The sequence below is a fragment of the Oncorhynchus gorbuscha genome, linkage group LG11, assembly GCF_021184085.1.
Source record: "Oncorhynchus gorbuscha isolate QuinsamMale2020 ecotype Even-year linkage group LG11, OgorEven_v1.0, whole genome shotgun sequence".
In the NCBI taxonomy this organism is placed as follows: domain Eukaryota; kingdom Metazoa; phylum Chordata; class Actinopteri; order Salmoniformes; family Salmonidae; genus Oncorhynchus; species Oncorhynchus gorbuscha.
Window position 1 is genome coordinate 20,535,556 of NC_060183.1, and position 24,702 is coordinate 20,560,257.

The window sequence follows — 24,702 nt, forward strand, 5'->3', positions numbered from 1 at the left end:
ACAAGAAGCGGTTTTCACTCCTTTAGGAAAACCGCCCTAATGATGGAAACATTTATTTTCCAAGCACACAATATTTTACATACAGCAGGTTTTCAAAAGGTCCAAAAAGATTGGTACTGTATGCTTCGTGTTTTCTTTTCTTTTCTTTTCATGGAAAAAATATTGCAATACTAGTATCGTCACAGCCCTATCTGCCCAGTTGGCGTTCAGGAGATGACAAGCGCAGATGTTTTCTAGCATCTCGGCAGATGACACAGATTCCTCTAAACTGTTTTTCTTGCTCTCTCTCTCAACTCCCGGCACTTTAAGATGTCAATCAGAGACTGTAGTCTACTGCAGGAAGAAAGATAGCAGAGCGGCCGGCTCTCGTTTACCGCTGAAAGATGTGGCTCAGGCTCCCTTGTTTCTCCTTTTAGGTGATAAATACATACTCAAAATATAAAAGGTGCCAGTGAATTATGAGCTGGGACATCTGTGTTTCCCACACAAGCACACAACGTACAAACCAGGCGACAGGTTGGGAACACAATTCAGGTTTGAGTTTTTGCAGAGTTGAAGACTAAGGCTGGAAAAATCGAACCTAACAGTACATTGCTTACATAGTGTCTTTGTTTGCAAATGGCTGTAAGTCTACCGTAACTGTACCTACCAGACATGCTCTTCACCGAACATGAGCTGCTCTTTCTTTTCCTTTTCGGGCCATCGATCCACCTGCAGAATGAGAAAAGCAGAGAGAGAGGGGGGAGTGTATGTGTAAAGGAGGAAGCAGGAATTTAAAACACAGGCAGAGTGGAGGGCATGTCTACATATTTTATACTTGAAACGGAAAAGGCGCAACGCTCGCTCACCATAAAAATCGTTTTATTTAAGCAAGGTTAAAAGATTAACGTTTCAGCCCTTCAATGGGGATTTCATTTTTTGGGTTGCACCTCGACTCACGTTGATTGAGCGCCCCCCCACTTCTTTGCATGTTTCAACCTGCCAGTTCTCCAACAGGAACCTTTCAGGACTCTAGCGCCAACAGGAACCTTTCAGGACTCTAGCGCCAACAGGAACCTTTCAGGACTCTAGCGCCAACAGGAACCTTTCAGGACTCTAGCGCCAACAGGAACCTTTCAGGACTCTAGCGCCAACAGGAACCTTTCAGGACTCTAGCGCCAACAGGAACCTTTCAGGACTCTAGCGCCAACAGGAACCTTTCAGGACTCTAGCGCCAACAGGAACCTTTCAGGACTCTAGCGCCAACAGGAACCTTTCAGGACTCTAGCGCCAACAGGAACCTTTCAGGACTCTAGCGCCAACAGGAACCTTTCAGGACTCTAGCGCCAACAGGAACCTTTCAGGACTCTAGCGCCAACAGGAACCTTTCAGGATTCTAGCGCCAACAGGAACCTTTCAGGACTCTAGCGCCAACAGGAACCTTTCAGGACTCTAGCGCCAACAGGAACCTTTCAGGACTCTAGCGCCAACAGGAACCTTTCAGGACTCTAGCACCAACAGGAACCTTTCAGGACTCTAGCAGTGCTCTAGTTAAGGGGGTGGAGAAAATGTCTGCCCTTCCACTTCAATTTACATTGGAGGGGAAAGCAAGAACAACAACCACACACACATACACCAATGGCGCAAACACGCACACAGTCGGCAACACACAAATACACACCTACGTTTTTCAATATCATTACATTTGAAAAATGTTATGTCAACATTTCCCAGGCGGCCATGTAGGCATTAATGAATCAATAATAGAATCATACAATCAATTCGACTTCGTTTTACCTACCATAACTACATAATGATAATCATTTATTTGAATGGTAAATCTCTATTGATAAACTGGGTAAATTGTGTGTGTATGGAAACAATCTTACATTATCCTACTGATCAACAACATTTGCATAGAAGTAGAAAATCTCATCTTTTATAAGGTTTTTGGTTACAATTTGTTAGCTTCAGCTGTAAGCTAGCTGGTAAAGTTAGCTTTCTGTGAATGTTGTTTATTATAGAGCTAGCTAGCAGGTTACCGATATCTTCTGGCTTTGTAAAGTGTTGTAGCCTGTATGGACATTGTTTTGCCTAACAGAAAACAAATGAACTGTTTTAAAATGCAGTGTCGCATTATTCAAGTGTCTTTATTATGTACATTATTAGTGAGGCACGAGCCAGAGATGCAGCCATTGGCTCAGAGCAATAAGTGAGTAAAACTGGTTTAGAAAAAGTTTCACCGGAGAGGCACAGGGCGCTCGCGCTATAAAGGGAACTATTTATTTATCCTTTATTTAAAGGAAAGGACTATATCGGCCAAAAATATCGTCCGAACCGATCGGTCGTTCTCACACGCACACACACACACACACACACACACACACACACACACACACACACACACACACACACACACACACACACACACACACACACACACACACACACACACACACACACACACACACACACACACACACACACACACACACACACACACACACACACAGCCCATCTGAACAAAGCACACCTCTGTAACAGGAGAACGTAGCACACTTAGCCTGGGAGAGAGTGCACTAATAAGTAACGCTGTAGGATCTATCAGACGTCAACACTAATGTTTCCCTATGGTCCCTCTGCAGCCCTCCAGACACTCCTGAGCACTTCAGCTTCTTGCACCATGAGAAGCTCTTTAATGCCAGCTCCAGGTCTGCGAGGGGAGTGGGCCTCCATAAAAGTGTAGAAAACCTGATATAGCTTACTAACGTGAATTTGGACACTCGTTTGTCTGAACTCTCTCTCCCTCTCTGCTCTCAGTAAATAGCGATCGTTGCTAAGGGAATCCTAAGGACATAAGTGGTTGTTTCACTGGCTTCCTAATTGGGATGAGTTGTTTTCAATTATAGTAACGTGGGTGCCACAGTGAGCCTAATCAAGCCTTAAAGGGGCAATCTTCCAGTTCAAATACTAACAAAGTGGACACACCGCCACTGTTTTGGTGAATATCTGAGGGATGGGGCTGGAGAAATGTAACCACTCTCAAATTCTTAGACAGAGCCATGGATGCAAGGACTGACCATCCATTATATCAACATGACAGTTTAACCATGTTTTGAGGCTATACAGTGTTGGTTTATATTTACCTTTTTTTTTTTTTTTTTACAAACATTGGACTGAAACAAGCTTATATTTGGAGTTCTGACGGGGTATATTATTCAAGAATAAATGGGTACACATCATTCGTTTATACGTCCAAAAATGGATAGCAACTGCAGATAGCCCCTTTAAAGTATAGTAAACTAAAGGTCTTGAAGTCAACTCTTAAATGTTTCATAGAGAAATAGAATAAAGGTATACTACTGCCGCCTGCCAAGTCTCCATATCTAAATCACCCTCACAGGCAATCAATTCAGAAATAACTTGAATGAAAACACAACCTCCACCACCACAGCCGACCCGACAGAGATGAATAAGCTGAACACCCTAGCCGGAGCCCTCAGAAGTGGCTAGTCTTAACCTAGCGTCCAGCCCCCTCTCAACCCTTTGTTGTGCCAGCTATAAAAAGATGCCTTTAGAGCTTCACACACAGCTCAAGTCTTCTGCTGAGGCGAGAGTGAAATAGAAGGAAAAACCTACTCTGTGCACTGCTTTTCACCACAACAACAAAAAAACATCAATTATTTCACACTCAAATGGAGGGAGGCCAAGTGGGGGGGGGGGGGGGGGGGGGGGGGGGGGGGGGGGGGGCAAGTGGCTTTTAGGAACTCAATTCAAGGAGCCATTTGCAGTTTGCTTGGTTGCAGTGTAGGCTAATACCCACAAGTGCCGTGATGGAAAAAATATTGCGATACTTGGTACATGGCAAAAATGAACTCACAAATCAGACAAACTATTTGGTCCTTTAATTAAAATATTGAGAGCTATAGCTTGGAAAATAAATACATGTGACTGGATGACAACATAACGATGTTTGTTTTCAACATTAGTGCGGTTTTCCTAAAGAAGTTAAATCCGCGTTGTGTTTTGTTTCCTTGCCACAATACTAACGAGTATCACAATACTGGTATCGTCCCGGGCCTACGGACGGACAGACCAATGACGAAGCCCGTAGCCCCCAAAAACCCAGCATGCGCTCAGTCAGCTAGACCTGAGTCATGTGACCCACCATGGTCCATCTCCGCTGGGAAACTAAGTATCGCGAAACTGGTATCGTCCCGGGCATAATATCCACCCTCTGTGGGTCGGAAACTGGGGAAATGGAAATGAAGCCTGTGAAGTGACTTCCATTGTCGGACGTTAATAAGGTGACACTCCATCCTAACTCCTCCTCCACATTTACTGGATTGGTTCAACAGAGAACCTCCCCCGACAGTTTTTTTTCCTTCTCGTCAGGACCTGCTACATTAGGTTAGCTAATACCCAACGCCAGAAGCTGAGGAAACATTTTGTGTGTGAATTTGTATATACGTATGGTACGTCGCAGAGCTAAAGGGAAGCTTTTTGAAGTGCCCCTATCTTATGAAAACAATGCTTCATTTGGTTACAATTATGTAAGGAGTTGGCGGCCGAGCAGGTTTTAAACTGTGCCACACTGCTGGGGAATTACAGCACATAGTGCTTTTGCAGAAACATACTGTACAACAGGAATAATTCATTTAAAAAAAGTGTTTAACTGCAATGTGATCTTACAATTGCCAGCACATAGTTGTGTGAATCAGATAGCAAAATCAAAGTTTGATTCCCTAAGATTTGATTCCCCAAGGTTTGATGTTCTGTTCAAAAATCAAAGCAAGCAACATTACTGTAGCAATGTACCATCCCTCAAAAACAACAACACAGGCACAGTGCAATTAACCTGCACAACAAAAAGTGACAGTCCAAAACATGAAAAAAACATTTCTGACCTTATAACGCAGTGTGAGTGTAGAATATGCATTGCCAAAAGAGTGTCTGGCCTCTCAAACAGCTGGCAAATTGGAGAGACATCTACTGTACAGTGAACCTGCTGCCAGCCATGTTTTAGCTCTGAAAAGACTCTCTCTCTCTCTCTCTCATTTCTCTAAATAAACCCCTTCTCTCTCGCTCTCCCTCTAGCCCCGCCCCTGCTCTCTGATTGGATGTGGGACAGCCTCTCCACCTGAGGGTCTGACAACGGGTTTTGGGATGATTGATGGTGGGTTGATATGGCAACTAACAGGTAGCTGTCAGGCAGGCTCTGACCACAAGGCGGGTTCCATGGGTCTATTTCTGTACTTCAGCAACAGAGCCGAAAGCGCAATGACTTGAAATGAGGGCGACTTACTTAAAGAGATTTAGAAACGTAGCTAATTGTCGACGACCCAACATTTACGAGGCAAAACAGAAATCGTCAATGCTGGAATGCAGAAATATCAAAGACATTACATTGACGGACCCCTTTAAACTGGCTCAGATGTCTTTTTATGAAGTAGCCCTATCATGTGACTCAAGTCTTCAGGGACTGACATACTAAAGTAAACAAGTCGTGTACCTTTAATAGAAGCCTGACTTCAATCTATACCCCACCAGCCTATGCAGGACGTCGGGCCCTACATTTAGGTCCAGTACTACACAGTAGCTTATTGTTCCCAGTGAATTGCGCATACTAAAACCAGATTTGCATCAGATTTCAGGCGTGTAAAGTCTTGTTTGCTAGACAGGTTATTTACAAATAATGCCAGTGAAATCAGAGATAGAAATTAGAGCCATGCACACACACACCCCCTCTCTCTCTCTCTCTCTCTCTCTCTCTCTCTCTCTCTCTCTCTCTCTCTCTCTCTCTCTCTCTCTCTTTCTCAGGTCAGTAATTACAAGCAATTATACTTCTGGCTGTGATAGAGGTCCCTGCCAAAAGGAAATCAAAACATTGTCCAATGAATGCGTAACAAGATGACAATAGTGTACTACAGGCATTGTTGCTTCTCATACTGTTTCATAATGAAGCTGGGCATATCACATCCACTGCTATTCATCCTCCATGTGACACAAGGAAGTCGTAAAAGCAATATTGATGTCATGAGAGGAAGGGAAAGCAAAATGGTCTATTCCACGTTGGTTCAACCAGCGTGTGCCCAGTGAGCAGTGACCGCAATTGCATGACAGAAATGGCATTGTTTGGTATGGAAATTGAATTAAGAGTCACAGAGGCTGGAGAAATTCAAGAAGTCAAAATACAACGTGTACAATGTCAGAAAGGGAAAATAAATACCCTGTTTGTACGGATCTCTCATTCGATAGTGAAGCCCGTCGGTTTCACACTGCAAACCTTATCTGAATAGAGAGGATGAGCGTGTGCGTGCCCGTTTGATAACGGATATGGGCACAACAGCTGTCAGAGAATAATCCAGCCCGTCTCTGTTCTCTACACCACTTCCATTTCCGCCATCTTATCAGCAATTAGAACAGATTTGATCATCCAATTGCAGTGACTTCGTTGCCACAACGACATCGACAACGGCGTTGCCAAATAGCGCTCGGCAAACCATTGCCTACATAAGTAGAATGGCAAGGTTGAGAACACTAAGGAAACAAAGAAAGCTGGTGCGAAGCCATTTGCTACCATCAGCAACCACAAGACATGAAATTACCGTGCGTCTCTCGTTTGATTCCTGCCTCGAGCAAGTGCAAGAGAAGAAGCGGGAGACTTCCCTGCACCAGCCCTGTATTACTTTCATCTACTCTCCTCCGAACAGTGACGTTAACAGGGACAGTTCAGCAAAGTTGCGTATTCAGATATTTGTTGCCTTACCTGAACAGCAGGAGTGACTGCAATCCACAGTTGCTAGGCTAGGCTAGGCTAGGCTAAAGACATTTCCTTGTTCACAGACTGCTTTCAAGGTAATGAAACAAATGTATACATCTGTCATTTGGTTCAACTATCCCCAGTTTCACTTCAAAAGGTTCGCAAGGACAACACAGTGAAGGAGAGCTTTAATCACATTCACTACAGTATCAAACAGTTCAATCAACTCCAATGTGATTAGCAAACAGTCCAAATCAGGATCAAGCTCTTTAATTCCTCCCCGTCTTTAATTAACACAGCGACAGCAGGCTTAATTTAGCCCTGAACCTTCACTACACACACGCACGCACGCACGCACACACAAGCCCAACTGCTAATCTACTGACAGGGGTCCATCGCGGCTGAGAAATTTTGTCCGGCTCCTGTGGCTTTCCTTTCATTTGCGCCTGGGTAATATGCCAAAGGGCTCAGCGCCGGGGAATTTGACACAGCATTCCAGGGAGCCGGAGACCCTCTCCGTGGCCCACGTGTCACAACCACGACACACAACACACACAAGCACAACGTAGCATACACACACAAGGGCAAGCACAAGCAAATAAACACCCACACAAGCTCACGGAAGCACGCAAACACAGACTTTGATGCACGTACTGTATGCAACCGCTCTCAAACACACATCAGTATGCATAAATAATGTAGACACACGTACCACTGTAACAGAACACAAACACCACCACTATCAACCATATATTACTATAGGCTATGCTACCAGAATGTGGTATCATTCTACCCTAGCCAGGCTGATCTCTCTCTCTCTCACTCTCTCTCTCTTCCCCAACCCCCATATTGCTCTTCTCTTTCTCTTTCTCTCTCTCTCTCTCTCTCTCTCTCTCTCTCTCTCTCTCTCTCTCTCTCTCTCTCTCTCTCTCTCTCTCTCTCTCTCTTCCCCAACCCCCATATTGCTCTCTCTCTTCCTCTCTCTCCCTCTCTCTCTCCTCTCTCACTTCTCGTCTCTCCTCTCTCTCTCTCTCTCTCTCTTCTCTCGCCTCTCTCTCTCTCTCCAATCGCTCAGAGGCAAATCAGACTGACTGATAGTTGTGCTCTTTGAGCAGGAGGAGGTTGCTCTTTGATAAAAGTCCTCGTTCCACTCTGACACAGCCTGACTGGTTGAGACAGAGGAGCTTCCATTTCACTGATGTTGTGTTCTAATGAATGATGACAAGGGAACGACCTGTGTTCGTGTCTGGTGGACTGGCTCCAAGCAGTGCAGTTAGTAAGTTACACACTCACACGTGTTCAGGGTCGGGAAACCTGGAGGACTAGTTTTTAGGTTTCTTCGAAAACGAGATCACTTTTTTTGAGCTGTTTCAACTTGCAGGCAGTAGACAAAGAGGAAAGAGAGGGAAAGAGGAAAGAGGGAGAAAGAGAGGGAGAGAGGAAAGAGAGGGAAAGAGAGGGAGAGAGGAAAGAGAGGGAGAGAGGAAAGAGAGGGAGAGAGGAAAGAGAGGGAAAGAGAGGGAGAGAGGAAAGAGAGGGAAAGAGAGGGAGAGAAGAAAGAGAGGGAAAGAGAGGGAGAGAGGAAAGAGAGAAAGCGAGAGAAAGAGGGAGAGGGAAGGGCGAGAAAGAGAGAGGAAAGTGAGAGAAAGAGGGAGAGGAAAGAGAGAAAGAGGGAGAGAGAAAGAGAGGGAGAGAACGAAGAGCAAGAAAGAGGGAGAAAGGGAGAGAGAGAGAGAAAGAGGGAAGAGAGATGGATGAGAGAAAAGAAAGAGAATCACAGCGAGAGAGGGAGCAGAGAGCAGACTTTCAAAACAAAAGGGTAAAACCCAGTAATTCTACACTTTCCCCAGAAGACCCCTAACCCATAAGACCATGTGATCCCTATGCACTGTGTGATGTTAGCGGCAGGGTTATAGCCTGTATGGTTGAGACCAGGAAGTGGGGGGCAGGACTCACCGTTTCTCTTCTCCCTCTGATAGGCTAGGGTCCTGCTCCTTGGGCATGTGTTCCATTCACCTTAATTCCATCCAACAGCCAATCATGCGAGACTGAGGCGGGCCCCACCCTCGGACGCTCGCTGGTCATTCGCAGGTAGGGGGGTCAGTCAGTGCGACATCACAGGGTCCCGGTCCGGGCGGGCTCTAGCCTCCGGAGCGACCCCCCTGTGCTGGCCCTAGGACTGACGAATGGACTGGACCGGACAAGATCTATCAATGAGAGAATAGGATATATTCAGTTAGCAAGAACTCCACGTAAACAATCAGTTAGCATGACTTCCATATACAGTAAGCGAATTCCATACGTTTGGTTAGTATGACCTCCATGTATACATTCCGTTAGCTTGGCTAAATGTATTCATTCCGTTAGCTTGGCTAAATGTATACATTCCGTTAGCTTGGCTAAATGTATTCATTCCGTTAGCTTGGCTAAATGTATACATTCCGTTAGCTTGGCTAAATGTATACATTCCGTTAGCTTGTAAATGTATACATTCCGTTAGCTTGGCTAAATGTATATACATTCCGTTAGCTTGGCTTAATGTATACATTCCGTTAGCTTGGCTTAATGTATACATTCCGTTAGCTTAGCTTAAAGTGCACATTCCGTTAGCATTAGATGGAAAGGTTATTGTCATGGGAGAGAAGCGAGAATAGAACAGAGGGAATATCATTGACTGCCAATCAACAACAGTGGATACGAATTTTGTTTTAGTGCCAACCATGTTACTCAACAAGGATTCTCGTTCCTTTTTCTCTGTCTCCCTCCTGTACCTAAACAGAACGGACTAGAACTACCATGATTTGAGATGACATGTCCTCGTGTTTCCGTAGGGTTCAGACCATAACAGACTTGCCAGAGAGTGGTCTTCCATATGTTGCATTGGCCACATTGTTTATGCAACCTTTCCAAACGCTTCATGTGAGAAGGTCTGACACGTTGGCCTAACATGCGTGACCACTGACTCCTGGCCACACGACGACAGGGCTTTCCAAGAGTTTCTGAGAAACACACACACACATTTACATATACACACACACAAGCGACCTATTCAACCTTTTTGACCGCTCCTTCCTCAGCTCTATTCTTCCTCCCCTAATCCCCTCGTTCAACGCCTTTCCAATCCCAAACAGAGGGATGGAACGATTGCGAGCACGAGATTGTTGTCAGCAATCGCTAATTTAACAGTGGCACCGCGTAATTGCCACATAATAGTGCGAGTCGAAATGTTGCGATGTCAACGGTGCAATGGACTACATTGCTTCACCAAGCTTACTGTGTTCTGTTTCACAGCACGTTGACTGCTTTAAAGCTGGGTTGTCGTGTCATTTTAAGGTAAGAAAGTGAAACCTATTGTGTCTTTCATGTATTCCGTTTTCCTCCAAGAGTGGCTGAATATTTTCCATCTATATTTCACATGGAAAATCATTTGCGTGTGTATGAATCTTCTTCATTGTAAAATGACAGACAAAAATGATCATTGATTTATTTGATCATTGATTTATTCCGACAGTTCCCTCTTCGAGGTCAAAAGCCCAAAACCCATGAATCAAGGCGTGTGTACGCAACCCCAGCCTCCGTGTCACACTTAACGATTTACAAGATGTCGACTGATGCACAGGTGTGAGTTTTACTAGCCAACTTCACCATCTACCATGTTAAACAAATGTTGAACCGCGGCATTAACAGCCTCTCTCAATCTATTTACAGCTTGAACACGCTCCGTGATAAGAGGAACTTGAGACGAACGCATACCAGCCGCACAGCATCATGGGGGGGGGGAAGGGAGGGGTGTATGTTGGAGAAGTGGTCGGCCTCCTACAGTGATGTCCTGACCCTGATAGATAACGCTAATAGCTGACCATAATACAGCGGTCTATCTAGCCATTTATTATCAAGGTTATCGTGCAGAGGTGGGATGCAGGACTAGCCAGACCCCCGTGGACATAATATATAGTTCATATTCTACAGCGAGTTCAAGGACATTTCAAGGCATTCTAGTCCAACGTACCATAATGTGATGCAGTGGTTCTTGTAATACTACGGTGGACTGTTAATAAGAACAAATATAAGAGCTCAGCTGGCCTATCACCTCACACGGCATGTGCTGGTTCAGAGCTGCTAACACGACACACACACACGCACGCACGCACGCACGCACGCACGCACGCACGCACGCACGCACGCACGCACGCACGCACGCACACGCACGCACACACACACACACACACACACACACACACACACACACACACACACACACACACACACACACACACACACACACACATACACACGCACACACGCTGACAGACACACACACGGAATCCAGCGCAGCACACGTGCGCTGCATAGTCATGTAGTCTCCTCGACCCTAAACCACAAATGTGAGGACAGATTGTGATAAAAAGCTGGATAGGACAGTAATGACACACATTCACCAGAAGGACTATCACAAGAAAACCATTGACAGAGCTATCCCTGTGCTGCTTCTGCATGTACCCGTTGGAACAATTTGTCCGCGGCAATAAAACAGACAGAGGCTAAAGGGACTCATTGTGTTACAGTCAAATGGAGAAAAACAATGCAACCACATCTTGAAGTTCAAGAATGATTTGAAATCTCCAATAGATTAGATTAGATAGAGAAATGTTCTTCTGTCTATGTGCGATGTCCCATTTTCACTCTATGCCCGACCGCTAGCTCATATCTAGCCTCATCAGTGCTGAGGCCTTGCCCGCACCTACTCAGATATCCATGCGTATGCCGTCTCCCTATAGCCAAGGTCAACCCCATACAGACTATCAAACAGCCCACCCCTACTAAAGCATGTTTTATTATTGCATAGGGTTCCTGAGAGAGAGAGAGAGAGAGAGAGAGAGAGAGAGAGAGAGAGACATGATAATAAGATTATGGTAGTCAAGAGGAAAAGCAAGATGGAGCACGGGGAGAGGCTTTCAAAAGACAGAGTACAGCACACAGTAAATCTATACTTTCCTCTGGAAGTGCAGTAAAGGAGAGAGAAGAGAAACAGGAGAGAATGGGAACAGAGGGAGAGGGAGACAGAGGTAAATAGGGAACTTTAATTAGATCACAGTTGGTTGGCCTGAGGAGAGAAAATGAACTTAGTTTTTAGGGCTTACAAACCAATAACAGGAAAAGGGAAAAGAAAACACTGAATAATACATTTAAGGTGGAACGGACAGCGGTTGACCTACTTTGCAGTACAATACAGACAAGACAAACAGACCATCATATCAGTCAAAAATATCAAATTCCTCGTTTGTGCTACAAAACCAACATTATAACTGGTTTTAAAAATAGTTTATGTTTGAATAAAAATTCCATGATGTACTGTAAGGACTTGTTGGCAGAATAGATGTATGCAGTACACTGAATGATTTATTTAATTCACCACGACATTTCTTGGTTGTCCAAAACATGTTGCTATCAGGTTGTAAATCACAGCTGGTCTGGAACATATATATCAATATTTTGGAAAAAAAATGTACAACTGTAATAACTAAGTCATAACATGGCTAATAGGCTAGCGCACATGTCAAATACAAGGCCTGAGTATAAAGGAGTCAACAGTTGAGTCACCTACTTTATAAAATGACAGTCTGATGTGCTCTCATCTGTGAATTCAACTTCAATTGCGCTGCTTCTATGTGTCCCGTTTACAGCACGCAGCAGAGGGAAAGTGTATAGACACAAGCTACAATCCTAGCTCGGCTACTAAAAACGTGCAGTCTGGCTTTGGTTTTTAAAGCCTGACAAATGAATAACCAAAAAACAAAACCTGAAACAAAACTCCATCCAATGAGAAACATATAGGCCTATTACAGCAACATTTGAGCAGTAGCCTAGGCTGTCTACTCAACTACAAGACATTTTGAGTCCGCCACGCAGCACTGCTGCATTCAACCGCACCAGTGACCCATGCAGTTGCAAATAAAGGCAAATCATGTTTTAAGTTTAAATGTTACAATAACCTATAGCTCTGATTTTGTTATTTGGAGTTATTAAATACTTTTTGATTAGGGTTGGAACATATTATGGGCATCTGCAAGCACAGCAGCAAAGGCTGGACAAATAGTATTTATCTATTCTTTTGTTTTAATATGTTAAAATGCTACACAAAGCATCCTGTGTGCATACAGTGCCTTCAAAAACTTTTCAGACCATTTGCCTTCTTCCACATTTTGTTACCTTACAGCCTTATTCTAAAATAGATTAAATAAATAAAAATGTACACACAATACTCCATAATGTCAAAGCGAAACTAGGTTTTTTAGAAATCTTAGCAAATGTATTAAAAATAAGAAACAGAAATACCTTATTTGCATAAGCATTCAGACACTTTGCTATGAGACTCGACATTGAGCTCGGGTGCATCCTGTTTCCAGTAATCATCCTTGAGATGTTTCTACAACTTGATTGGAGTCCACCTGTGGTAAATTCAATTGATTGGACTTGATTTGGAAAGGCACACACCTGTCTATATAAGGTCCCACAGTTAACAGTGCATGTCAGAGCAAAAACCAAGCCATGAGGTCAAAGGAATTCTTCGTAGAGCGCCTAGACAGGATTGTGTCGAGGCACAACATTTCTGCAGCATTCAAGGTCTCCAAGAATTCTTCAATGGAAGAAGTTTGGAACCACCAAGACTCTTTCTAAAGCTGGTCGCGCAGCCAAACTGAGCAATCAGGGGATTGTCACTCTGACAGAGCTTTAGAGTTCCTCTGTGTTGATGGAAGAAACCTCCAGAAGGATCATCTCTGCAGTACTCCATCAATCAGGCCTTTATGGTAGAGTGGCCAGATGGAAGCCACTGCTCAGTAAAAGGTACATGAAATCCCACTTGGAGTTTGCCAAAAGGCACCTAGAGACTCACACACCATGAAAAACAAGATTCTCTGGTCTGATGAAACCAAGATCGAACACTTTGGCCTGAATGCCAAGCGTCACATCTGGAGGAAACATGGCACCATCCCTACGGTGAAGCATGGTGATGGCAGCATCATGCTGTGGGGATGTTTTTCAGTGGCAGGGACTAGGAGACTAGTACTGTTATAATCTCCACCCGGCACAGCCAGAAGAGGACTGGCCACCCCTCAGAGCCTGGCTCCTCTCTAGGTTTCTTCCTAGGTTCCTGCCTTTTTAGGGAGTTCTTCCTAGCCACTGTGCTTCTACATTGGCATTGCTTGCTTTTTGGGGTTTTAGGCTGGGCTCAGGACCTCAGACTGGGTTGAAGGTTCACCTTCCAACAGGATAACGACCCTAAGCACACAGCCAAGACAACACAGGAGTGGCTTCGGGACAAGTCTCTGAATGCACTTCAGTGGCCCAGACAGAGCCCGGACTTGAACCCAATCTAACATCTCTGGAGAGACCCGGAAATAGCTGTACAGCGACACTCCCCATCCAACCTGACAGAGCTTGAGAGGATCTGCAGAGAAGAATGGGAGAAACTCTCCAAATACAGGTGTGCCAAGCTTGCACCCAAGAAGCCTCAAGGCTGTAACCGCTGCCAAAGATGCTTCAAGAAAGTACTGAGTGAAGGGTCTGATTACTTATGTAGATTTGATATTTCAGATTTTGCACGTTTTTTGGTAAAAATAAATAGGCAATATCTGTCCCGAAAATGCAACTTTTTCTCCTCATATCGTTTTTCAGTGGCTACAGCTGGAGAGACAGGTGTAATTCAGTTAGCAAGCAAGAAATGTGAATCCTTTTTCTCGCTAGCTAGCTATGCTGAACTTTAACGTTATTTAACGTTAACTGTTATCCACAGTTATCATATCTCTTAGTTGTCAATCAAATGTATTTAGCAGGCAGGTGTAACAGTATAACTTTAGATCGTACCCTCGCCCATACCCGGGCGTGAACCAGGGACCCTCTGCACACATCAACAACAGTCACCCTCGAAGCATCGTTACCCATCGCTCCACAAAAGCCGCGGCTCTTGCAGAGTAAGGGGAACTACTACTTCAAGGTCTCAGAGCAAGTGACATCACCGATTGAAACGCTATTTAGTGCTGCACCACCGCTAACTAAACTAGCCGTTTCACATCCGTTACACAGGCAAGTTCCCATTCAACTGTCAAAACGTGCGTTGGGACCAGCATGCATTGGTAGGCAAACTGCAGAAGGACGAGCAGGCTACTATTCTCCATCGTTTATCAGTGCAATTGTGATGGCCGACTAGCTGAAAAAGTTTGAGAGGGTTTATCTTACGTTCCTTTGTTAAATTTGAGCTCATCTTGTTTGCATAATAGGCCAACTGTAGCTCTGATTGGCCGTGTAGACACGTTTTTATTCCGTTTTGTTTACTGTCATTTCTATGAATTGTCCAAACGCACAGCCGTTTTCCAACTTTATATTCCTATAGAATTTTATGTCATTCCCAAACATTCTATTGCTTTATGGAACCGACTATATGTAAGTGCTCGCTTGTCAGAACCCCCCCCCCCCCCCCCCCCCAAAAAAAACCCATAGGTGTCACATTCTTCCTGGGGGTGTATATGAAGAGATTTTAAAAAGATTTCATGTTGCTAAAATGCTGTCAGTTCCACTTTAAGGGTTTCAGGTGGCTTATGCAAGTGCGTGTGTGTGTGTGTGTGTGTGTGTGTGTGTGTGTGTGTGTGTGTGTGTGTGTGTGTGTGTGTGTGTGTGTGTGTGTGTGTGTGTGTGTGTGTGTGTGTGTGTGTGTGTGTGTGTGTGTGTGTGTGTGTGTGTGTGTGTGTGTGTGTGTGTGTGTGTGTGTGTGTGTGTGTGTGTGTGAGTGAGATGGGTTGTTTTGTGTGTTTGTGTGCATTTCTTTGCGCTTGTACTGCATTTGTGTGCTGTGTGCTTACATGAGTGAGTGTGAGCGAAAATGTGTGCGTGTATATACACATATAATCTCTTGCCACAGACGCTGTATCTCTGAGAGTCTGGCAAGCGTGACTAGCACATGTAACAAGAAACATAGGTATATACTGAATGTGCAGACAGCTACAGTATGGATCTAGTCAAGTGGGGGATGATTACTTGAGAATAATCAAATCACATGTTATGTCACTGTAAGGACCGACGCTGGAGACGAGAAGCAAGTAAAGGGAGTGAACGTTTAATGGAAAATGGACATCAAACAAAACAAGAACAGGTTCTGGGCGGGAGGAACAAAACGACATGACGACAATAATGCTGACGGGGAACAAACTGAGGAAAAAACAGATATAGTAGGGGCAATCAACAGCGTGAATGAGTCCAGGTAAGTCCAGTGAGCGCTTAATGCGCGTAATGATGGTGACAGGTGTGAGTAATGAATGGCAGCCTGGCGCCCTCAAGCATCAGAGAGGGGAAGCGGAAGCAGGCGTGACAGTCTCATACATGCCGAATATAACCTTGAAACGCTTAATTACGAGCCTCTAACCAGCAATGCAGAGTTTTTTAAAAGTAAGTAAGTGAAATTGGCTAAATAAATTCAAGGAAAAAAATAACAAGGCTTTATACAGGCGGTACTGGTACCGAGTCGATGTGCAGGGGTACGGGTTAGTAATTGAGGTAATATGTACATGTAGGTAGGGGTAAAGTGACTATGCATAGATAATAAACAGAGAGTAGCAGCAGCGCATGTGAGAAGTGTGAAGGAATGTGAATGTATGTGTGTGTGGCGTCAATATGCATGTGTGCGTGTGTGTGTGTTTGTGTGTTGAATACACCTCTAAACAATGTGAGCCCAGCCATTTCTTCAGTCACTCTCACTCACATGGCCTGATCTGTTTCCCTGTCCTGTCAAATCAACCCTCCAACTTTTAATTGGGGCTTGAGAAATCTGTGCTCGCTCCCCGAGCTGCACTTTAATTGGCATACTATAAAATGGCAACTTTAAAACGCATGAGAAAGAAAAACGAGTGAACTTGTGATGTTGGCGCGTGGGGCAGCCTCTGTATCAATTAAACATCCCTCTATTTATTTAGTCTTTTAGTTCCCACCAATTTGATTGACGTCTCTCAGTTCTTTATTTGGGGGGGAAAATGACAATAGGGAGGAGCTGAGCTCGGTTAAAAAGGAGGAGAGAGAGGGAGAAGAAGCTCTTGATGGAGGAAGAGAGGGAAGTTTAGATCAAGGACGTCTGAGGTTTAATGTGTAGTTGATGTGACGGAGTGAAATAGGTTGAACTGTAAAGAGGAACTTGACAGAGAGATCTAGGGCTGTCGACTTGTTTGGAGCTTGAAGAACTGCGGTTGCTCGATCTGCTGCAGTGCAATCAGTGGAAGTCTCCTAAGACTCCTTTCCAAGTTGGTGTATAATTCACCCTGACTCACATGGCCTTATTGCAGTTGGTTAAAGTGGTGTTAATCAATGCAACGAGGCTCCACTACTAAGGGCTTTATAGACCATACTTTGTATTTTTTATTTCACCTTTATTTAACCAGGTAGGCCAGTTGAGAACAAGTTCTCATTTACAACTGTGACCTGGCCAAGATAAAGCAAAGCAGTGTGACACAAACAACAACCCAGAGTTACACATGGAGTAAACAAAAGTACAGTCAATAACACAATAGAAAAATCAATATACAGTGTGTGAAAATGGAGTAAGGAGGTAAGGCAATAAATAGGCCAAAGTAGCGAAGTAATTACAATTTAGCAAATTAACACTGGAGTGATAGATGATGCAGATTATGATGTGCAAATAGAAGTACTGGTGTGCAAAAGAGCAAAAAAGTCAATAAAACCAATATGGGGATGAGGTAGGTAGTTAGATAGGCTATTTACAGATGGGCTGTGCACAGCTGCAGTAATCGGTAAGCTGCTCAGATAGCTGATGCTTAAAGTTAGTGAGGGAGATATAAATCTCCAACTTCAGTGATTTTTGCAATTCGTTCCAGTCATTGGCAGCAGAGATGTGGAAGGAAAGGCAGCCAAAGGAGGTGTTGCATTTGGGGATGACCAGTGAGATATACCTGCTGGAGTGCGTGCTACGGGTGGGTGTTGCTATGGTGACCAGTGAGCTGAGATAAAGCAGAGCTTTACCTAGCAAAGACTTATAGATGACCTGGAGCCAGTGGGTTTGGCAACGAATATGAAGCGAGGGCCAGCTGACGAGAGCATACAGGTCGCAGTGGTATATGGGGGTTTGGTGACAAAACGGATGGCACTGTGATAGACTGCATCCAGTTTGCTGAGTAGAGTGGTGGAGGCTATTTTGTAAATGACATCGCCGAAGTCGAGGATCGGTAAGATGGTCAGTTTTACGAGGGTATGTTTGGCGCGTGAGTGAAGGAGGCTTTGTATAAATTTAATTTTGGATTGGAGATGCTTAATATGAGTCTGGAAGGAGAGTTTACAGTCTAGCCAGACACCTAGGTATTTGTAGTTGTCCACATATTCTAAATCAGAACCGTCCAGAGTAGTGATGCTAGTCGGGCGGGCAGGTGCGGGCAGCCATCGATTGAAGAGCATGTATTTAGTTTTACTAGCATTTAAGAGCAGTTGGAGGCCACGGAAGGAGTGTTGTATGGCATTGAAGGTCATTTGGAGGTTTGTTAACAGTGTCCAAAGAAGGGCCAGATGTATACAGTATGGTGTCATCTGCGTAGAGGTGGATCAAGGAATCACCCGCAGCAAGAGCGACATCATTGATATATACAGAGAAAGGAGTCGGCCCGAGAATTTAACCCTCTGGTACCCCCATAGAGACTGCCAGAGGTCCGGACAACAGGCTCTCTGATTTGACACACTGAACTCTATCTGATAAGTAGTTGGTGAACCAGGTGAGACAGTCATTTCAGAAACTATACTGAGATTAGTGTGTAAGTATGCACATCTCAGTGTGTGTGTGTGTGTGTGTGTGTGTGTGTGTGTGTGTGTGTGTGTGTGTGTGTGTGTGTGTGTGTGTGTGTGTGTGTGTGTGTGTGTGTGTGTGTGTGTGTGTGTGTGTGTGTGTGTGCGTGTGTGTGTGTGTGGACTCCTGAATCACGTGCCAGACACACACTGCCCAGCCTACTCCAGTTGCATTACACTATGCAGGAGGACATAGGATCACTGTTCCCTCCGCTATAGCCCTAAGCCTGAACGTGCCCATCATGAGGTAAACAAGTCACCTGGCAAAGAGACACACAGATGCCTTTTTTCGTTTTTTTTAAACTAACTCGTCACTACATCAACCCAACCCAAGTGATCCTGCCACTTGACAGAACCCCTGGTAATTCCAGATAGAGACTTGTTAAACAACAAATCACAATCAAATCAAATTGTATTGGTCACATGCACATATTTAGCAGATGTTTACTGCCGGTGTAATGAAGTGTTCCTAGCTCCAACAGTGCAGTAATATCTAAGACACCCCATTAACATTCACCCCCTGACAACTGACTTGGGGTTGGATTTCTATACTCCCACTGGGGACCCTAACCATTATGAGGAATTCACATAGTTGACCTAAGACCAGTTGGTGAGGTTGAAAAGTAAAGAGAGCGGTGTGTGAGTGTGTGTGTGTATATCAGTTGGCTTGGTGTATTTGATGTCCAGCTGGGAGGGCACATTGACACTATCCTGATTACTTTCTAGTGGTCATTATAGGTCACAGCTAGCCACACACACACAAGCAGATATATGGTAATCTATAGTAATATATTGCGCTACAGAGACAATTGAGTATTGCAAGCACACATACATTACCTCATCCACATCCGCACACACCCTGTCCCCCAACCTTTCTCCCTCTGTGATGGGAACCGTGGAAGCAAACCCAACCTTGAACTCAGAGGATATGCCCTGCTGATTGTTGCTGTGTGTGCGTGTGTGTGTGTGTGTGTGTGTGTGTGTGTGTGTGTGTGTGTGTGTGTGTGTGTGTGTGTGTGTGTGTGTGTGTGTGTGTGTGTGTGTGTGTGTGTGTGTGTGTGTGTGTGTGTGTGTGTGTGTGTGTGTGTGTGTGTGTGTGTGTGTGTGAGACAAGGGCATATGGGACGTGCTGCAGAGCCTCTTCCCTAGGTACAGTATGCAGAGCAGGGTAGGAACACTTGGCACCATGTTCTGTCTGTCTGTCTGTCCGTCTGTCTGTCTGTCTGTCTGTCTGTCTGTCTGTCTGTCTGTCTGTCTGTCTGTCTGTCTGTCTGTCTGTCTGTCTGTCTGTCTGTCTGTCTGTCTGTCTGTCTGTCTGTCTGTCTGTCTGTCTGTCTGTCTGTCTGTCTGTCTGTCTGTCTGTCTGTCTGTCTGTCTGTCTGTCTGTCTGTCTGTCTGTCTGTCTGTCTGTCTGTCTGTCTGTCTGTTTTCCTCTTTTCTTTTATACTATTGAAAACAGTGATGAATAGAGAAATAAGCGAAAGCCTTAGGAAACTGTCTCTTCTACCACAGTAAACAAATTGTTTCACATTTTTCAACAACATTGCAGCAAGGCCCCCAAGGCAAAACGGAGCCTCAAATCACATGAAGTAATAAGGGACCTTTTATCCCAAACAACAGAGACGGTGTGGGGGTTAGAGAGAGGGTGCCTAGGGGTTAGATATGTTGGGGTTATATATGAAGGGGTGCCTAGTCAGGGGGTGTCAATGTATGTAGGGTAGATAGACAATAAGATCTGGTTATATCTTGCTCTTGTGTACAGATCCAGGATCAGCTTATACATCCTGAATTCTAACCTTAAACATTAAGGGGTGGGGGGGTGGGTTAAAACTGACATGAGATCAGTATCGTGGACCAACTTCCTTTTACTTGATAGACAGACAGGGGCAGCTGGCTGAGGGGGATACAGACAGAGGCACTGGGACTGATATGAAGGGGGGATGTGCAGGGGGAGGGCATCAGACGGCAGGCTGGAGTGGGTGACAGATAATAGTTGTAGGGTTCAACCCACAGGGGTGGAGATTATAAACAAGGCAGAGGCTGCCCCGCCCCCTCTTCCACAGAGCTAAAGATCCGCATTATGTTTTGGACATTTGTTTCTTTACCTGTACTTTACGGACACATTTTTGTGGTCACCCTCCCTTCACACATTTCTCACTGTCGATGGTGAATGTTAAATCTTCAAGATTTACCGGTGAAACGTCCATGCAGTATCTGCTTGCCAGCAGTTTGATCTCCATCAGTTTCATGGAAATATACATTTATATGTTCTTAGTTACATGTATGCTGTCGTTTTGAAGTACAGTGCAGTTTTGGACAGTGAGTGAATGTTGGAGCAGATTGAGTTAAAACACTGTAGCATACCTGCGTTTTGGTTCAATCAAAGCACAAATTTTGCCTCGCGGCACATGTTGTTGTCGGACGATAGGGAAAAAAGGACAGTAATGTCCGGTTCTATAATTATTTGATCATTCAGACATTGAGTCAGCTTTGATCAAGTCCATTAAACACCTTTCTCCATTCATCTCTGAGATTGAGCAGAGTAGCTTGTTCTCTGGGCAGCAGAATGAGACGAGCAGAGACTGTGCGTACAGTAGAGAATCTCACACGTGCAAAAGCTTTAAACCTTTAGCTATTGGGAAGAGGGTTCCAGAGATTTCGGATCCACAGCCACTCCGTATAAAGGGGTTTACATAGACAATGGTAGTCAGGGCAGTTGCGGTAAATAGGTCTAATGTACAGTATGGATGGAGGAACAAATACAGGTAAAAGAGTGGAAATGCCATGATGTAAATAAGGTTATAATCCTGTCCTATAGCTCCCTTTCGCTACCCTCCCTCACTTTTCTCTTCTCCCTCCCCCCATCCCCGTTCCAGCCTGTTTTGGCAAAGGCAAGTTAAGACGCTCCCAAGAATGTGACTAGCGTTCGGAAAACAAATCCAACTCTTTTTCCTTCTTCTACCCCACTGTCTTTTTTTAAGGTAGATCTATCAAGCGTCTCAAGCCTGGGTACTTCCAAGAGGAAAATAAAGGGATTTGAATGGATCAAACCCGCTACGGCGGCCTCCCTCCTTTCCGGTCCCTTGACTTGAGCACAACATCTTTTTCAACGCACCTAACCCCTTGACATGAAGGTTGTTCTCCCACAGTCCACCTTAACAGAAACCCATTGCGTGAAAACATACATTCTGTACTTAGTTAGTGTTTGTTCTGTTGTTGTTTATATATGGCAACTTCCCACCCCTCTGTTCATCATTTCCCGAACAGCAATTGGAAATTGTAGTGAACTACACTCAGGGAATGACTTCATACTTGTACCTTCAACAGTCTTTGGCAAACCCTGCTACGCTATTGGGCGATACGCCATAACTTTCCATTGGAGCCAAAGAGAGAGAGAGAGAGGGGACACTGAGTGTTCTTCTCAAGTTTCAACACATATAATCCCACTGTCTGACCGACTGCGTGTTTCTACAACAACAAGTTTTTTTATAGTTTGGATAAATCCATTTCACAAGACTCATTAAATCGCTGAATACAGTTGAGAACAAATATATTGCCACCCTTGCACTTTTGAAATGAAGCATTCTATGAAAATAACACCCTCCCTATAATCAAACATGGGGAGGTTTGATAATGCTGTGGGGTTTGATTTGCTGCCTCTGGTACTGGGGACATTGAACGTGCACATGGCATCATGAAATCAGCAGGTTATCAAAGGTGTTTTGTAGTGCAATGTTCAACCCAGTGTCCAAAAAACTAGGTCTATACTGAAGGTTATGGGTCTTCCAGAACGACACCGACCTCAAACACACATCAAAAGCACCCTGGAATGGTTGAAGAAGAAACGCTGGACGGTTCTCGAGTGGCCGGTTAAAATTCCAGATCTGAACCACATCCATAAACTATGGTGAGATCTGAAAACAGCAGTTGGTGGAGGGCACCCCTCAAACATTGAAAAATTAGAACAGTTTGCTGTTGCCAGTAGAATGGTGCAAAAAGCTCATTGACGGCTACAAGAAGCATTCGTCTGCAGTTATATTGGCCAAAGGCTGTGCAACCAAGTACTAGCTCTGGGGTGGCAATCATTTTGTCCATGCCATTTCCATTTACTTTCTAAATTAAAATGGTAAACTTTACAAAAATACATTGGTTCTGCAATGTTGAAAATCCAATAACAAGGTGTGGTGACCTGAAGTTATTTTCAATTTCAAATTATTTTTAGAAGAAATAGGGAATTTGCAAGGATGCCAGAAAAGATGCAAGGGGGGCAATATACAGTTGAAGTAGGAAGTTTACATACACCTTAGCCAAATACATTTAAACTCAGTTTTTCACAATTACTGACATTTAATCTGAGTAAAAATTCCCTTTCTTAGGTCAGTTAGGATCAACACTTTACTTTAAGAATGTAAAATGTCAGATTAATAGCAGAGTTAATTATTTATTTCAGCTTTTATTTCTTTCATCACATTCTCAGTGGGTCCGAAGTTTACATACACTCAATTAGTATTTGGTAGCATTGCCTTTAAATTGTTAACTTTGGTCAAACGTTTTGGGTAGCCTTCCACAAGCTTCCCACAATAAGTTGGGTAAATTTTGGCAGTTACAAACCATAGGCTTTTTTATGGCGGTTTTGGAGCAGTGGCTTCTTCCTTGCTGAGCAGTCTTTCAGGTTATGTCGATATAGGACTCGTTTTACTGTGGATATAGATCATTTTGTACCTCCAGTATCTTCACAAGGTCCTTTGCTGTTCTGGGATTGATTAGCACTTTTCGCACCAAAGTACATCCATATCTAGGAGACAGAACACGTATCCTTCCTGAGAAGTATGACGGCTCCATGGTCCCATGGTGTTCATACTTGCATACTACTGTTTGTACAGATGAACGTGGTACCTTCAGGTGTTTAGAAAATGCTCCCAAGGATAAACCAGACTTGTGGAGGTCTACAATTGTTTTCTTTTGACTTTCCCATGATGTCAAGCAAAGTGGCACTGAGTTTGAAGGTAGGCCTTGAAATACATCCACAGGTACACCTTCAATTAGCTTATCAGAAGCTTCTCAAGCCATGACATCATTTTCTGGAATTTTCCAAGCTGTTTATAAAGGCACAGTCAACTTAGTGTATGTAAACTTCTGACCCACTGGAATTGTGATACAGTGAATAAGTGAAAAAATCTGTCTGTAAACAATGTTGGAAAAATTACTTGTGTCATGAACAAAGTAGATGTCCTAACCGACTTGCCAAAACTAGAGTTTAACAATAAATTTGTGGAGTTGTTGAAAAACAAGTTTAAAGTTTTAATGACTCCAACCTAAGTGTGTGTAAATTTCTGACTTCAACTGTATTAGTCCACAACTGTATAATGCCTAAATGACATTAGATGAATAACAAACTAAAAACTTTAAAAGCCTTCATTGCCGAAGGCAAGATCATGGTTTGGGTTGCAAAATTCCAGGAACTTCCAATAAATTCCCTGCTTTTCCAGAAATCCTGGTTGGAGGATTCTGGATTTCCTGCTTATTCCCCCCTGATTCAGGGAATCCTCCAACTGGGATGTCGGGAAAACAATGGAATTTATTGAAAGTTCCTGGAATTTTGCAACCCTAACCATGGGAGAACAGTGAATCAGGGACCAGATGTATTTCATGGTCACAAAGTGGAGGCTAGCTGAGCATTGGCAGACGCTCAGATCAGCAGGTACACTTTTATGAATGGGGCGGCCAGGCCAAGTTTCAGCATGGATACAAAGGGAATTCCACCGCCAGTGTGTGTGTGTGTGTGTGTGTGTGTGTGATGTCATTAACAAGGGCAGCCAAGGGTTTGTGTGTGTGTGATGTCATTAACAAGGGCAGCCATGGGTTTGTGTGTGTGTGTGACATCAGCCAGGTTGGGAATATGAGGCCGGGGGCTGTGCGGGTTATTCTTTTTTACAATATATAGTATCAGATTGACAATATCGCAATATTATTTTTGCGCTAGTTGGCTGTACCTGCACCAAAACCACAGTATGCCAATTTGTTTTCAGAAATTGTATTTCCCTGACTGATCAAAAGTCATTTTCTCATGATTCTCTCATCCCCCAACAGAGATATAGTGAGTAATAATTTAGGACCATGGAATCACA

At 44.1% G+C, this 24,702-nt stretch overlaps 1 protein-coding gene across 3 annotated transcripts in view; it reads right to left on the reverse strand.

The window, feature by feature from the left end:
* LOC124048246 (thyroid hormone receptor alpha-like) overlaps positions 1-24,702 on the reverse strand; it is a 155,585-nt gene that overhangs the window by 20,707 nt on the left and 110,176 nt on the right. For 2 of the 3 annotated variants that reach the window (XM_046368844.1, XM_046368843.1), the window contains 2 exons: positions 8,699-8,949; positions 650-711 (listed from right to left, as the gene is read on the reverse strand). In XM_046368844.1, the coding sequence (XP_046224800.1) occupies positions 650-711; positions 8,699-8,754 (118 nt within the window). In that variant the 5' untranslated portion in view covers positions 8,755-8,949. Of the gene's footprint in view, positions 1-649; positions 712-4,886; positions 5,739-8,698; positions 8,950-24,702 lie in introns of those variants that run through there. The other variant, XM_046368845.1, reaches the window with a different exon arrangement.